We start from the raw sequence: 15,757 nt of genomic DNA, 5'->3' as shown, positions 1-15,757 counted from the left end.
TCTTGATGATTTATGTTAAATTAATTTAAACACACACACACAAAGTTTGCATATTTTTGTTATTGTTGTTTTGTGGATTCTTCATCTGTGTATAACAACAACAAACACAGCCCCCCAAAATTAGAAGAATATTCATCTGTTTTAAAAAGTATTAATATCCAGCATCCACATTTAAGTCCCTCTAGGTGTACAGTTTATCATGTTTTTGTTGCTGTGGCAGGGATATTTAAGCCTAGGTATAAAACAAGAGCTAAACCAAAAATGAGATAAAAGAAGATGATTCCTGATTACAAGCAGGAAGAGAATGGGCTCCAAATTTTCTTTCTTTCTTTCTTCCTTTTTTTTATTCACTTTGAGCAGTGTTTAGATAGAAGGAAGTGGAAATATTCCTGAGAATTTAAATTTAAAAATAGAATCTGTGATAGTTGAATTTAAACATTTAGAAACATTTTTTATTAATTTAAAGCTTACTTTTTGTTTGTTTGTTTGTTTTTGTGGTTGAATTATCAGACAATTTCACAACTGCATTCATATAGATGTATGAAAGAAATACTTTAAGTGCCTCCTAAAGTAAACCTGACTTATGTATATTTTAAAGGTTTGGAGTATATTATTACCATTTTTATATTTAAAAATGTGTACCTTAATAACCTCTAACTTTCAGTCATACAGATTTGGAGAATCAAATTCTAAGTTACTTAAATAAAACTAAAAATAACAACAACAAAAAAAGACACTTGCTGTAACTGAGCTTTTACAGACAAATGCATTCCTCTCTATAGCCACAGCAGGTGGGAGTTTAATTACATGCTCCAGAAGCAGTGATTAAGTACCTTCATGCAAAGGATTGCTGGTACTAGGGTTTTATACCTTGCTAAATCCCTCAACTGCCTGCATAGTATCCAGGATTAACTGTTTTCAAGTATTTTTAGTTTTATTGTAATATTTGGTGAGTTGTTATTATAATGGTAATTAAAAAGCAGCAGAATGCTTGTATGGGTCAGTACTGAAAGGTTTGAAGAACTTCTCCACTGAAGCACTTGAGCACGTGCTTAATTCCTGTGCCTGTTCAGTTCTGTGGCTCCAGTGCGCTCACATAGCTTGTGATAAGGTGAGTTGTAATTTATGAATTGTTAAACACACTTCTTACTACTTGGATAGAAAGAAGCAGAAATAAGGATTCTTATATCTTGTTAGTTAATATTCACTGATCTGGCAGTAAAGTGCTAACAAGTCTTTAAGAAAGAATGTTTTTTAGCTACTTGCAGTGCTGTTATGTAGACGAGGTGTGGTTGCTGTACTGTCCTTGTTTGCTCAGTTACGAAACAGCTTTTGCATTTTTGTTTTGTAATAGGGTAGTCTGTGTTGGTGGAGATGGATCTGTCAGTGAAGTTGCTCATGGTCTGCTACTTAAAGCCCAGATAGATGCTGGAAAAGGTACAGACTATATACCAGCGCCTGTCAGAGCGTCAGTTCCTCTTGGAGTAATACCAGCAGGTGAGGCTAAACAGTACTGTTACATTTTGTCAGTCATCTGTTTTAAATCCCTCTGGCATGTTTTATAGTTTTGGCTACTGAAGGCAGTTCTTGGTGCTAAAGCTTCAGTCACTTAAGGGAACTATTGGATAAATGACCTAAATTAGTGATTTAGATTGATTACAAATGACTAGATTTTAAATCATTATGATAATTTATAGTAATGGCACAGATGAGCTCTTTGCCTAAAGGAAGTAGCTCTGGGAGAATAAAACTAAAATCATCTTCAGTTGATCCATGAGAAGATCACATTTTGCCCTTATTTGCCAACAGAAATGATACCAAATGTAAACTTTATTTTCTAGAATGTCTTTAACATAAGCCATGGTGATTTTGCTTCTCACTCTAGTTTTCTTGGCAGATTCTCATTTGGATTCATGCTTACAGTCTATTTTTAAATGGTGTGTTATGAATACATTTTTCAGATGATATTAAAAAAATACCGTGCACTCAAAACTGCTTATCTCTTCTTTATTTGTATAGATCTGAAAATACATAAAATATATATATATATATTTTTAAAATACTCTTATTCCTTTCTTTACTTGTACTTAAATCTTGTGTGTTTGATTTATTTTTTTCCTTTCTCCACCAACATTTCCAATTTTCCGTTTTCAGTATTACTTGGACCAGCTAGAATTAGTAGAGGCAAGGCTGATACTGCATTGGTATCTTCCATTTGAAAGGGGAGCAGTATTTTTGCATGGAAAGTACCCCGTGGTGTGGCTGTTGATGTGACTGCTTGTTGTAATTTCTCAGGCATTTTTAACTAGTAAGGAAAAAAGCCCTGCAGCCAGGTGAACAGTAAATTGTTCTTTTCTGCTTTTTACTAAAAAGGGAGCAAGTCACTTCCAGACAGAGCAAGCATGTTTTAAGTGCTTTACTTTGCACTTCTGAAAGCAGCATTAAAACCAGCATCTAAAATGGTGGCTTCTAAAAATGCAAGATTTTACAAGCTTTTTTTCAAGTTAAAAAAACAAACAAACAAACTTGAAATTGTCTTGGGCAAAGATGCAATGATCTCAAAAATTAAGCAAATGAATTTTATATCAGCAATTTGACCATCACTTATCACTTTAGGTGCTGTGAATGTCTTGATGGTGGTGAGACGGAATCTCTCCAGCTCTTTGCTCCATGCACTCTGGCTGTACTCAGGTCACTGTGCATCATCAGTAGTGCTTATTGTCTTCAGTTTGTCAACAGATGAGTGCTGTAATCAAAAGGGATATGTAGACCCAAAAGAATGGCACGTTGACTTCCTTGGAATAGACTTCCTTGAAAGAGCCTGAGACCAATTTATATAATGATAGTGTGAGAAACTTCTTAATAGTTTCTTAAAAATGTTCTGAAGCTTACTTTATTTCAATACTGTTGACATTTCAAAAAGTAGTTAGGTAAGTGTGATACTTGTGTACATGAAGATGATGCACCTTAATGGTCAGTTAATCTTTCCATCCCCATAAATCCATTGAACCAAATCATGAGGATTTTATGTCTCAGAATAGAAGCCATGTTATGGGATTGTATGCCTCAAATGGATTAAAATCTGGGTTTGGCCACTACTATTAGTAGTTAGAGCAGCATTTTGAAGTTTCAGAACAGTTGATGGGGAGGAACTGCTTTTGAAACTCTCACCTCCTGGACAGAAAGGTCTGAAGGGCACATTTTTACTAAAATCCTCTGCTGAGGTAGCGGACTGAGCTGCCTTATTCTGGTCAAAATCAAATGGATGAGATGTGGGGAAGCCTGCAGAGGTACTGCTGGCCATAGCAAGAGTGTTTGTTGCTATGGGAACTACTGCTAAGGAACTGTATGGAGGGGGAATCAGAGGCAGGGGAGGGGGAACTAGAAGGGCATTAAAAAAGCGATCCAGTTGTTGTAGAACAAGAGACAATCTGTATCAGATGACTGCGAGCCTTTTAGTCCTAAATGGTTCATTTAAATAAATTCATGATTTCCAATTAATTCGGAAAATAAAATATTACTGAGGGACTGTTAATTTCTGTGATATTTCAGGCAAAGAACCAAAATGTTGGTGCAGTTTTCATCAGAATTTTAGCTATGCTTGACTAGGAAGTCATTACATCACATTTATCTGTTTGGATGGGGGAGACATTAACAGCCTTATGAATATTCATGTTGTCTGGTTAATTAAGTTAATTGTACTGCAGAAGTGCTTGCACTTCCAAGGACAATTTTTTTCCCTACAATTTCTGTTTGCTACCTTCATCAGTCATGCTTTACATGACCTGCAGACACTTTGTCCTTACTGTGACACTTTTGTGCATTTCGTAGGAAGAGTGTTGTAGGAAGTTGTAATGTCAGGAAACTGGATGAGTATTTTGAGCAGAATTGTGGTTTTGGAATAATAAAATCTTGTTTCTGTGTAAAAAAAAATAAATAAAAAGCTGGTGACTGAGATGCTGGAGTTGTACAGTTGAAACCTCTTTTACAGTAAATTGCATAGTTGGGGTGAGATCTCAAAATGTGACCCTCTCTAATTTGTGAGGAGTGCAAAGCCTAGACATGAGTATCAAAGAAGGCTATTAGTCTCTGTAGTGTAATACAACAGGGGTCAGGGGAACCGTCTTGTTATTGCTAAATAATATTCCAAGTTTACCTAGGGCAGGAAAGGTTGGAAAAGGATGGTTGACTTGGAAAGATGAATGATGGCATTAAAGTCATGATTTCACCATTTAAGTCAGCAAAGCTTGAAAGTTTGTATTCTTTTTTTTTTTTTTTTTTTTTTTTTGGAATAACTTTTATTGTTATGGCCTTGTTTATAAGCTTTCTTTGTGGCATTCTGTTTGTACAGGACATAGGTAATGAGATGCATAATTCAGTTGTCATTGAGGTCAAGATGCTGTTAGGTGTCTAGTAAGAGTTTTTTTCTGAAGTAGGTGGTAGTGCTTGCTACTGCAAAATTACTGTGCTGGTCCTGGATCTGAAACTTGTGGAAGGGCTCATATGGATGCAGCACTTACATTTCTGAACACAGGCATGACTTATTTCTTGGGAGTTGGGAAAGGGCAGGGTTTTGTCTTGTTTACTTCTGCAAATGTTAATGAGCTCCACAGATTTAAGAGAAGGGTGCAATTACTTGTGCTATCCTGGTAAGTAGGAATGTGATCTAGCTCTAATTAGTCAGCATGAAGATTGGTATTGATTTCAGCCCTGACCATTTGTTATCTTGCTGCCATCTATATTGATGAATTATTTTTCCTTAAATGAGGAATTCCAGGTTTAAGAGATACCAAGTCTGATCTTTACTATCCTGATCTTCAGTGACATACAAATACATAATAAACTGCATTTCCTGCTGGTGTATTTAGAGAAATTTTCTTTTGGACTAAAAAAGTGAAGATTCATGTTTAGCTTTTGGAGTTTATCCATCTTTCAAAGTACTTCATAAGCCAAATTTGCTGGGTTTATTTTTTTTTATTTTTTTTTATTAGGGAAAGGGGAAGTAAATGTAATGGTATAGTCACCTGTAAAATTCAGAGAAATACGTGAATTAAATTGCATTTCTGTTTGAATTGTTCAAAGAATCAAACTGCATGTAATCTGATTTCTTCCGTGTACCACTGAAGATGTAAATTTCAAAGAATGTTTTATGTCTATTATCCAGAGAGATGTACCTCGCTTATTTCCTTTACATAACAGGAGCCTGGAGGCCCTTAGTCAGAGCTTCTCTCTCTGAGGTTGTGAAGGCTTTCCATGAGTCTCCGAATTGCTTTCAGAGACTCAGGTGACCTGAGGGAAGTAACAGGTACCCTGTGAGATACTGAGATAAAATTCATAGTTATTTTACAAGTCACTGGAAAAGAAATCAAAGCATGTAGTGCTGCATAACATAAAACAAGATGCCTTTACAGCTATGTAACTGCGTACATCAATGTTTCCATATTTACGGTTGTTTTCTACCACTAATGGGAGATCAAAGATGTTTTGAGACATAGATTTTCAGCTTGGTACATAATACTTTTAAAGTGTGGATTTAAATATTGACTGCCTCTTGTTTGAAATGTAATGGTCTCTTCCCTTTCCTTGATTTTCTCTCCTCCTCCCCCCTACTTTTGACAAAGTTTAAATGCATCCATAACATTTAAGGCAAATTTATCATCCAGAATTGTCTACTGCTGCTGTAACATATTAAATTATTCAAGCAACAAGAAAACGATTTGAAAATCTGCGTAAATGAACTCATTCCTTTATGGAATGTTAGGTTCTAAATTGTTCATTTGTAATTTTTGTAGTTTTAATTAATGTGTTATCAAATTTTTCATGCCTTACTCAGTACTCTATCCTGTCTGCTTGGCGGCAGGCCCTGGTGTTCTGTTTGTGCAAAAGTGGATCCTGTGGCTCTGCTACTTGGCCAAGTTAAAGCTGTTTTTCAATCATTAGTGTTGTTCTCATATGTAAAATTGACACGCTATAATCAACCATATTCATGGGTGCCTCTAAGAGCCTAAGAGGTAGCCTGCAAGGGGAGAAACATCTAGCTATCTTTGACTAGATCTTGTAGATTTTATTTATTTATTTATTTATTTATTGTTTCTGGGAAACTTGTTGTTTTACACTGGCAGGGCATTCTATTCTTCCAACTTGGGAAAACATTCTGCAAATGCATCCTGTTAGATAATCTGCTTTCTATTATACTTTCTCAGTATTGCACTTCAGTATAAAACAAGACATTTTTAAAAGGGGATTGGTTAAAATTTAAAAAAGCAATATTTACTAAACTCTTTCCCTCCCCTCCCTTGTTTTTTTTATGGCACTTATTAAAGAATTTTCAGAGCAGATTTTATAGACCTCTGGAAATTTTTATACTTTTAATTTGTACTATTTATCATTTTTGCTGTTACCAAGACTAAGTAATTGGGAGTTTTTTTTGTTTGTTTGTTTGTTTTTAATGCATTTATAATATATGCTTCTTGTCATTCTCAATATATCTTTCTTATTTTTACAATAGTTTATGTTTACATTTACAGGTACTACTAATATTTTGGCCCATACTCTCTATGGTATTAAACATGCAGTGACTGCAACGCTGCACATTGTAATGGGTAAATACTTTTACATACATTTTATCAGCTTTTAAATAAGAAAGCAGCATTTAGAAGTTTGGCTTAACTAGGTATTTAATAAACACATGATGTTATGCTATAGCGCTATAAACTCTACTGTAAGAATTTTAAACCCAAATGAATTTATCCTGATTTACAGGGTATTAGAATGTACCTGTATACCTATGTGGAAAGTTTTTTGCATATAGCTCAGTAACAGTGGTTCTGGACCTCATCTTCTGATAACAAAGATCTGCCATGGAATAATGTCTGATTTTGGCGTTTGTGTCCTATTGCTGATGTTCTTTTAATGCAAAAAGTAACATTTTCCAGACTTGATTGTGTGAACTGTGTTACTCAGTATGTTATGCAATGATTGGTTGCATATTCATCTGCTTACTTTAATTTAATGTACCTGCTGCTGACAATAGGAAGCTATGCAATACTTTCTGCTTGACAAAGTGATTAGGATTGGACTTTTCAGGGAAGTATTGTCATATTTCTGAGAAATTATCTTTAGCTCTGTGTGCATTTCTTCTAAAAATGAATAGTTTCCATAAGAGAGCTTTATTAAGTAGAAAAACTGTCTTACTTGCCATTCAGTCTGCACAACAAATAGGTTTTCAAACGTGAAAATGCAATTATGCTAAAAGGAAAAACTAAGTTGCCAGTGGAAACCTTGTTTTCAGGACTTAGAAAGTATGAAATGCTTAGTTGAGGGATGATAATATTCTTCCTAAAGCATTTTTTCTTTAGGGCACTTTTTTTTTTTTTTTTTTTTTTAAACTAAAAAACAGAGAACAATGGGGAAGGAAGTTTCAGCCTAAATGTTTTCCATACTTTTGCAGGCAGCAGTGGAACTCTTTGCTATGTAGTTTAGATAGCAATACATGAATTTGCATGCAAAATCTGAACTTAAAATCAGACACTCAATCTAATGGAAACCACACAGGTTCTACTGCAGAAAAAAAACTATGTACTCCGTCTTGAACAGAATTAGATATCTAAAATCTCTAACTTTAAAAACAATTCATAGAATCATAGAATGGTTTGGGTTGGAAAGGACCTTAAAGATCATCTAATTCCAATCTCCCTGCCATGGGCAGGTACACCTTCCACTACACCAGAATGCTCAAGGCCCTTTCCAACATTTGCAGCCTTTTCACAAAATATTTGTAATGATTAAACATTGTACTAGAGTAGTTTCAGGAACTCTTAAATATAAGTTTCAAATGTGTTTATGTAGCAACATTACATTTCCTCTGATAATGATTTTTGAAAAGTTGTAGAGTAATTGAAAGCCAGACCATGTTCAGCCTGATGAATTGGCTGGATTTTTGAAATAACAATTTTAACATTTTGAAACATCTGAACATTGTTCTCTGAATTGCATACTTTTCCAGTTTTGATAATATCTAAATTGATTTCAGTTTTCATTAGTAAAACTTGACTTCCTAAGGAAATAAAAGTCTAGAGTTCTTTCAGTTAAGTTAGCTGGATAGGAAATGGTAAGTTGTATTCAGTTAAAATACAGATGTTATTTGTAATTTCTGATCTTTGTCTGTGAAATCTTAGGTCATATTCAACCAGTAGATGTCTGTACTTTCAGTACTCCAAGCAAGCTTTTGCGTTTTGGGTTCTCAGCTATGTTTGGTTTTGGTGCAAGGACTCTAGCTTTGGCTGAAAAGCACCGTTGGATGCCCTCCAATCAGCGGAAGGATTTTGCTTTTATCAAAACACTGGCAGATCTCAAGTACACCATAAGTTGTTATATTTTTCTAATATTTCTAATTTTCTTGAGGAAAATCCAATAATTAATGTGGTAAAATATAGAGAACAGTAGTTTAGCTATCTTATCTATTAGAGATGCTAAATTCATTATATTCAACATCTTAAAATAATTTTAACTGAATAAAAGTTTGTGTAGCGGTCAGAACATTGGATTACCCAACAATAAATGTCACTATTTTACTAGGCCAGAGGAATGTGAATTATCATTTCTACCTCTACAAATTCCACAGGAAGACTGTCATGAAAACGACAGGTAAGTAAAACTGAGTCAAACAATATGAAATGTACAAAAGCATGCATCTTTGAAGGTTAAAAAAAAGTACAAATCCTTATTTTTGTTCAAACTTGTATATCAGGTAAAACAATATCTTAAAATAAAAAAGATCTATTTTGACAACCATGTACTTTCATACTTTGTGCAATGGTCCCTGTTTGTGGGACTACAGAGGATTTATTGCCAAGCAGTCTTTAACTAAATATTCCTCTGTTATTTGGTTCCATTAATACTTTCCTCTATTGAGATCATCTGTGTTTTTTTTTTTTTTTTTTTTTCCTAAACTAATATTGTTTATATATACGTTCTGAATTTACTTTAAATTATTTTACCTACATGTTTTCACTTGTTTAGGAAGAAGAAAGAGAAAAACAAAAAAAAAGGTGAGCCTTATCTTTTATTATTATGTAAAAATGAACTGTGGCTGGTTAAACTGAATTAATATAGAATTATTCTGTTATACTTAGGTAGCAAGGATCAATGGCACAAAATTCAGGGTCACTTCCTGAATGTGAGCATTATGGCAATCCCTTGTCTGTGTTCAATGGCACCAAGAGGCTTGGCACCTAATACGAGGTCAGTAGAGGTTTAGAGAATTAGTCATGTCTATAAATTCTGACATCTTACCTTAAGACCTTGGCTTTTCTGAGAATACAAGCGTGTGTTTAGGTAGTCTAGACCCTCTGGGATGGGGGAGGGAGCATGGACTGCAGCAGACTTGATAATCCCAGAAATTGTAATCAGTTTTTGGATCAGGCAAATAAGGTCAAGTAGTCTAACTAGAATAATGAGTGGATAATTGCTGTGATTAAATTAGTTGGCAAGTCCGACTTAAGCAGTAGTCAGTCATCTGTCATAGGTTCTGGCTATATGTAGAAACTTCATTCTTGGATTTTATTTTACTTTTTCCAATATAAAGGTGCCATTAATCTTTTGCTTTACAGCCAGGAAAAAATGAAGTATGAGTCTTTCTGCTGTCAAGAAGAACTGAAATTCACACTTGTATTCTGCCTTAATTTTGCCAAACTTGGGAAATGCAGCTTTACATGTAGGGTTTTGGAAAACAAATGAGTATGTAATCTGGTTGTTGACATTGATTCATTTTGCCTTCAGCTCATTGTTGAGAGCATGCTTTGTGGTGATCAAACAGCTATCAGGTGATAAATCTTTGCAGCTGATGTTTTCAGTGGATTGTAAGCAGAATAGCAAGTATGAACTTCATAAACATGAAAAACATGTACATGAAATACAACACACTCCCTCATATTAGAATTCAGAAAGTTTTCTTATGCATTATATATTCAGAAACTTCATATGTAGAACCACGCATAAAAGACTATGAAAAGATTGTGGTTTATTTACATTTGATTATCTTAAGTGAAAATACACATGCCTTGGAGCTGATCAGGTATTTCTCTTTGAAATGACTTGCTGATCTGGTAGGATTTGATTTGTTGAAAACAATGCAGAAACAAGTTGTTTTGATGAAGTTCTTGTTGGGAAGGTTTCTGTGCTACAGGAGTCCTACAGAAGTGCATATACTTCGTGATAGTGCTGTGTTGTTATCCCCTCTTAGGAACTTTGTTCAGCATTTACTGTTACAGTCAGTAGAAAAATTTTGAGAAGAATTCATAGAATCATAGAATATCTGAATTGGAAGGGACCCACAAGAATCATGAAGTCCAACTCCTAGGTCCCCAAAGAACCACCCAAAAATCAGACCACGTGTCTGAGAGCCTTGTCCAAATGCTTCTTGAACTCCAGCAGGCTAAGTGACACAACCACTTTCCTGTTCCAGTGCCCAACCACCCTCTTGGTGAAAATCCTTTTCCTGAATAGGTTTGAACAGTCTTGAATTGAATAGTCTTTTTAAGCTTTGCTTTCTCCTTCCATCTGTTCTGGCACCTTCTTCTCAGTGATGGGGAATTTTATGACAACTCCATGCAATTACTGCAGGTTTGAATGAGTCTTTCTCCTACAGTTGTTTAGTGGATCCCTCTATTTTTATATATAAGGAAGACCTTTTTTACACTCTTAAAAATAATCTTAGGAGTGCAGTCAGCTGGTAGGGTGGAAGGAGTTGATGCTTCAGACAGGTAAATTATTTTTCATAGTGAATAATATCTTGACTGGAAAGCTTTCCAACAAAGGAGACAAATGTTGCACAAATTATTGGAGATGCAAGACCCGTTATGGCAGCATCAGCTAAACTCAGCTAGATTTCTTCACTCTGTCTTATTTTTTCCCCGAGAGCTTTTTGCCATGTGAAGACGTTTGAAGCAGCACGAAGGCTTTAACTACTGCATGGAACTCTACTTATACTACCCTAAATTTGCAGAGATATAAAGAACTGTCTAAACAATAAGAGCCATGTAGGATGTTTGTGTCTCACAGTGTGTTATGCCTCACTGCAGTTTGGACTTTCAAAAGAATTAATGAGAATTCTTAGTCATCTCAGGAAATACAAGTTCATAAAGGGGAATGCATTGCCTAGTAACCTGCTATGTCTCTTCTGGTAACAAATATGGTAAAGAGATGACTTTTTCAATTGCACCATTGCTGTTTGCTAAATCAGTAAACTAGTGCTATGCAGAGTGGCTTGATGAATGGTTATATAAAAATTATCTTTCTAGGTGGAGCTGTGTTGCAGTCTGAAAACATTCCAGTTGTAGTTGTCAAGGTGTTAGGGGCCTGTGAGTGGGGAGATATGAAGTAGTAGGCTGGAAATACTTTTTTCTGGAAACATTCTTAGCCTTTTTACCAAGCGTACCCACTGAATAAATAAATATATATTCAGAAGATATAAAATACATAATTGCTCTATGAAGTATAATCTCAGCAGTGATTGGCATGTTCATCGGATAGGCTTGTTAAAAGTTGGTTTGTTTCCATAACTTCAGTGAGACTTAGGAATGGTTGTGTGGTGAGGTTCAGGTTGTTAGCTTCTGTGACAAGGTACAGTTGCATTGCAGAGTCTGTGAAATAATAGTAGCTCATTGATTCAGATTCTCAAAGGTGCTAAATATCAATGCAGTTGGATACCTTGTACCATTGAGTAAGAGACCACTGTCATTACAGTCTCTTCTTGATTAACCTCTAGTGTACAATGACCGTTTTCCACAAAATTCCTTCCAGTTTTTTAATTCTGTTCAATGTGAAACATGTAAATAGAACTTTTCAGAGAACTTCTAAGAGATCCTAGTCAGAGAACAGCATCTTGCTTAGGGCAGCCTGAGTGCTAACGGTGGAGGTGAGTGAGTCCATCTGCACTGGGTCATATAACAGGAATGTGCTTGCACGTGTCAAGGGAACAGCTACTTGGCATATCTCTGCCTCACAACATTTGTGGTGATTGTTATTATTTGTTTGAGTGAAAAGTGTAAAGATAAATGTGTGATTTTTAAGAATTCCACTTTTAAGTAGAAAAGCATTTTTTTTAAATAATATGTATTATGTTCAATAAATTGTACATATTGATAAGGAAATACAATTTTATTACTACAGTGTGTGTTATAAATATAGAGATGCTAAATAACCTCAGTTGCAACATTTTAATTGATCTAGAGTGGTATGTTTTTTGTTTTGCTTTGGAAAAAAAAAAGTATTTATTTTTAATTATGACTATTCTATTAAATTGCTCTTGCTCCTAGGCTTTTGAAGAGCCTATTAAACTTCCAGTAATTAATTTATTTCTGGGAACTAAGTCTGTCTGCTTTTCAGGTTGAACAATGGAAGCATGGCTCTTATTGTTGTACAAAATACTTCTCGAACTGAGTTTATAAAACACCTGAAAAGATATGCCAGTGTAAAAAATCAGGTACTGTTGATTTCTCTTTGGTGATTATAAAAGAAACAGTTAATCGTGAAGATAGACATGCTGTAAGAGTTAATGTTAGCATCCTCATAAGGAGACTTAGCTTCCTGTCAGAATACATTAGCCCCCTTTTTGTCTGATTTTTTTTTTCTTAAATCACTAGACTAATACCGATTAGCCTATTTCAGCCCATCTGTTGTGGTTTAAATTGTATTTTTGTTGTACCCGTTGTTTTATGGCTGTAAAGCAATTCCAGAACAATAGAGGAAATGCATGCTGTGTTTATATCTTGTGTAGTACAGGCATCAAGAACACAGACTGGGAGGGCATCATGCGACTCTGTAAGAAATAGGTGAAGTCCTTAATTTCTGCAGGTCACTGAATGTTATGCTGGCAGCATCAAGTTATGAACATGAATTTTAGCAGATGCATTCCATGTAGTTATGCCTGTTTGTAGAACTGTACTTCAAAGTTGTGGTCATCCTATTTTGGAAGAAAAAATGAAGCATTGAAATACAGTGCCTTACTGTAGTCCTAAGTATGTGTATAGTCTAAATATCCTGTAGTCACTCAAAAGTTTCGGGATTACGTGAACTCACTTTTACAGGTGGGTTTGGATTAGATAGCTATCCAGCAGTCAGAGAGTTTGGTGGAGAGTTGGCAGTAGTTCCATGTGACAGCACTAACAGATGCCTTTAGGAAATAGATTATGTTTTCCAGTTATGCCATAGCTACAGTCTTTGAGGAAGGTGGCTTTGCTTTTCTTTGCTTTTATGGTTAAAAATTATAGTTAGAAATTAGAGATTAGACCTTTAAAGATCACCATTTACTGGAATCCTGACTGGCCTCAGTGAGGGTGGGTTTACTGGCAACGATGAACAGATGATAGGAAAAAACCTCCTTTTGCTTTCATGTACTCTGAAAGCAGATGCCATTTTGGCATGTGAAAAATATACCACCTCACCTGTAAATTGAGCAAGTTTGATAGAGGAATGTAAATGGAACTTTTTTTTTTTTTTTTCCCTGAGGCATTATTTAGGATAAAAATAGTATGTTAATCCATAAATGTTAGCCAGATTATATAATGCTTCGTGGTCAAAGCTAGAGCTGTATTCTCATATACTTAAGTGCACGCCCCCCAAAAATAAATCTTTTTAATTTCAAGTAATCCAGTTTGTTGCTAAACCGTCAGCTACAGATTTCATCTTTGTTTGACATATATTTGTGTTTGGTTTAGTTCAATTTTCCCTTTGTTGAGACCTACACAGTTCAAGAAGTAAAACTGCAACCAAGATGTAAAAGTGGGCTTGATGCCAAAGAAAATACGTATTTGAATGCCACTTCTGCAGAAGGAAATTACCCTTGGAATATAGATGGGGATTTAATGGAAGAAGCATCAGAAGTTCATGTTCGGTAAGGTGAAGTATTATGCTATGGACAGTATACCTATAATAGATCAGTATTGTAATCTTAAATGTATATTAAATACAAATGACACCAAAATGGGGTATTGTAAATACTGTAAGAGTAGTAACGCTGTGCTGAACCTCTGCCGTATTGCTTTGTGCCTATCTCTGGAAAGGTTTGTTATGCCTTCGAGACCTCTCCTTTCTGGTGGTTCAGCACCTTTCAGCTCCTCTCCTCCCTTTCTGCAAGTCGCTTTACCCTTCTGTTTGAGGGGAACAGATGTAGGCAAAGGTTGGTGTGGCGTGGGAGGAGCTTGTTTGGGTATGAGGATTGCTGCTTGGCAAGCCCTGTTTGCAACCTTAATGCAAACATGTAGTTGTTCAACTGTGGGAAACATAGTGCTGCTTGAGAATAGTGTCCCTATGTAGGATCAAAAAAAGAATATTAATACATGGGGAAATAGGACTATCGGTAGAAATAAATAACAGGCGCCTCATTTTTCTGCAGTGTACAAAGGATCAGTTGAAGGATCAGTTGAGGTAACGTTTTGTAAAATAAAAGGCTGATCATATTATAGGATGACTGAGAAAATAATATACACTTTTAGAGATTACCTTGTAGGAACTCTCAAAATGTAATTCACCTGATTTTATTCCATATCGCAATTCAGGCATTCTTGTTTTCCAAAAAAAAAAAAAAAGCCATTGCAAGAGCTGATGAAATTGATAGGTTGATTTCTTCACTTCACAGGGTGCATCCTCAACTTATTAATCTCTATGGAGTGAACACTGATGACCTGGAGAGTTCCAAAGCAACATGCAATTGCATATAGAAGGGACACACTGCACATTCTGTATTAGAACCCTTTTCTTATCCATATGAATGTCTTTCTAAAGTCTCAGTTTTGAACTCATTGAACTCAGTTGTAGCAAACGTTTATAGTATTTCTGGCTTTAAATTTTTATCAATTCACATATATATTTTTTATCAAGATATATTTGAAGAAGCATTATTAGACTTAACAAGAAAAAACAAAAAGTGATTATATGGGTTTCTTTTATAAATTTGGGGTTCTAAAAATGTCCATCAAAATAGATGAAAACTGTGATTTTTCTCTTTAAAATTGTTCAAGCTTCTGCAATAAATATAATATGAGGTATTTTTAGGGCTGCTGTTATTCATGTTATCAGGTTACTCAGTTCAAATAGAACTAGTGAGTGGAAATACAGAAATGCAGTCAAAATGTGGATTTCTGATCAGTGATTTCCGTTTCTAGGTATCGCTTTTAATGTTGCTTTAATATGTTTGCTTTCAAGTTTTTTTCTAGTCAAACAAAGGAAAAAAGGATATGCTGATGAGTTACACAGCTTTTCTTTGGTGAAAGTTATTTTAAAGACTACTCTTTGTACAAGATAAATATTTAACATTGCTTAATGTATACTGAAGGGAGATATTGGAGAACTGGAGGGATATTAAGCATTGATTTTTTTGTTGCTGAGAATAAAGTTATGATAAATAACTGAGTTATTTGGGTAACTATTTTTATAATATTTTGCTAATACTTTTATAAGTGATTTTTTAGGTAACTTTACTACAACTGTTTGAGATGAATGCAAATTAAGACTTTCTGGAAACTGTTTTCCTTTGAGATGATGAAAAGTAGCAGCCTGTTGAGCTTGTCTGTCTACAGGGCCACAGGAGTAATGCATGTAGTTACTTCTTTCAATTATTTATTATTATTATTTATTATTTTGGTTATTTATTTTAAATTATTATTATAGTTAAATATTCACAAGCAAGTGTTCACTTGTCTGTGAATTGTTAAGAAAAAGGCTGATGCGTAACGGTGTGAAAGCTGTGCTATCTCAT

At 34.9% G+C, this 15,757-nt stretch overlaps 1 protein-coding gene across 4 annotated transcripts in view; it reads left to right on the top strand.

The window, feature by feature from the left end:
* The window catches only part of CERKL (CERK like autophagy regulator), a 56,719-nt gene extending 41,308 nt beyond the window's left edge, over positions 1-15,411 (top strand). For 2 of the 4 annotated variants that reach the window (XM_038182014.2, XM_038182012.2), the window contains exons 5-13: positions 1,355-1,497; positions 6,528-6,602; positions 8,178-8,355; positions 8,578-8,646; positions 9,022-9,050; positions 9,135-9,243; positions 12,388-12,484; positions 13,719-13,894; positions 14,639-15,411. In XM_038182014.2, coding sequence (XP_038037942.2) covers positions 1,355-1,497; positions 6,528-6,602; positions 8,178-8,355; positions 8,578-8,646; positions 9,022-9,050; positions 9,135-9,243; positions 12,388-12,484; positions 13,719-13,894; positions 14,639-14,720 — 958 coding nt within the window. In that variant the 3' untranslated portion in view covers positions 14,721-15,411. Of the gene's footprint in view, positions 1-1,354; positions 1,498-6,527; positions 6,603-8,177; positions 8,356-8,577; positions 8,647-9,021; positions 9,051-9,132; positions 9,244-9,611; positions 12,347-12,387; positions 12,485-13,718; positions 13,895-14,638 lie in introns of those variants that run through there. The other 2 variants (XM_072041040.1, XM_038182013.2) reach the window with 2 other exon arrangements.
* Positions 15,412-15,757: the final 346 nt, after the last annotated feature.

The sequence above is a fragment of the Anas platyrhynchos genome, chromosome 7 (assembly GCF_047663525.1).
Source record: "Anas platyrhynchos isolate ZD024472 breed Pekin duck chromosome 7, IASCAAS_PekinDuck_T2T, whole genome shotgun sequence".
In the NCBI taxonomy this organism is placed as follows: Eukaryota; Metazoa; Chordata; class Aves; order Anseriformes; family Anatidae; genus Anas; species Anas platyrhynchos.
This window is presented reverse-complemented; position numbering and strand designations above follow the sequence as displayed.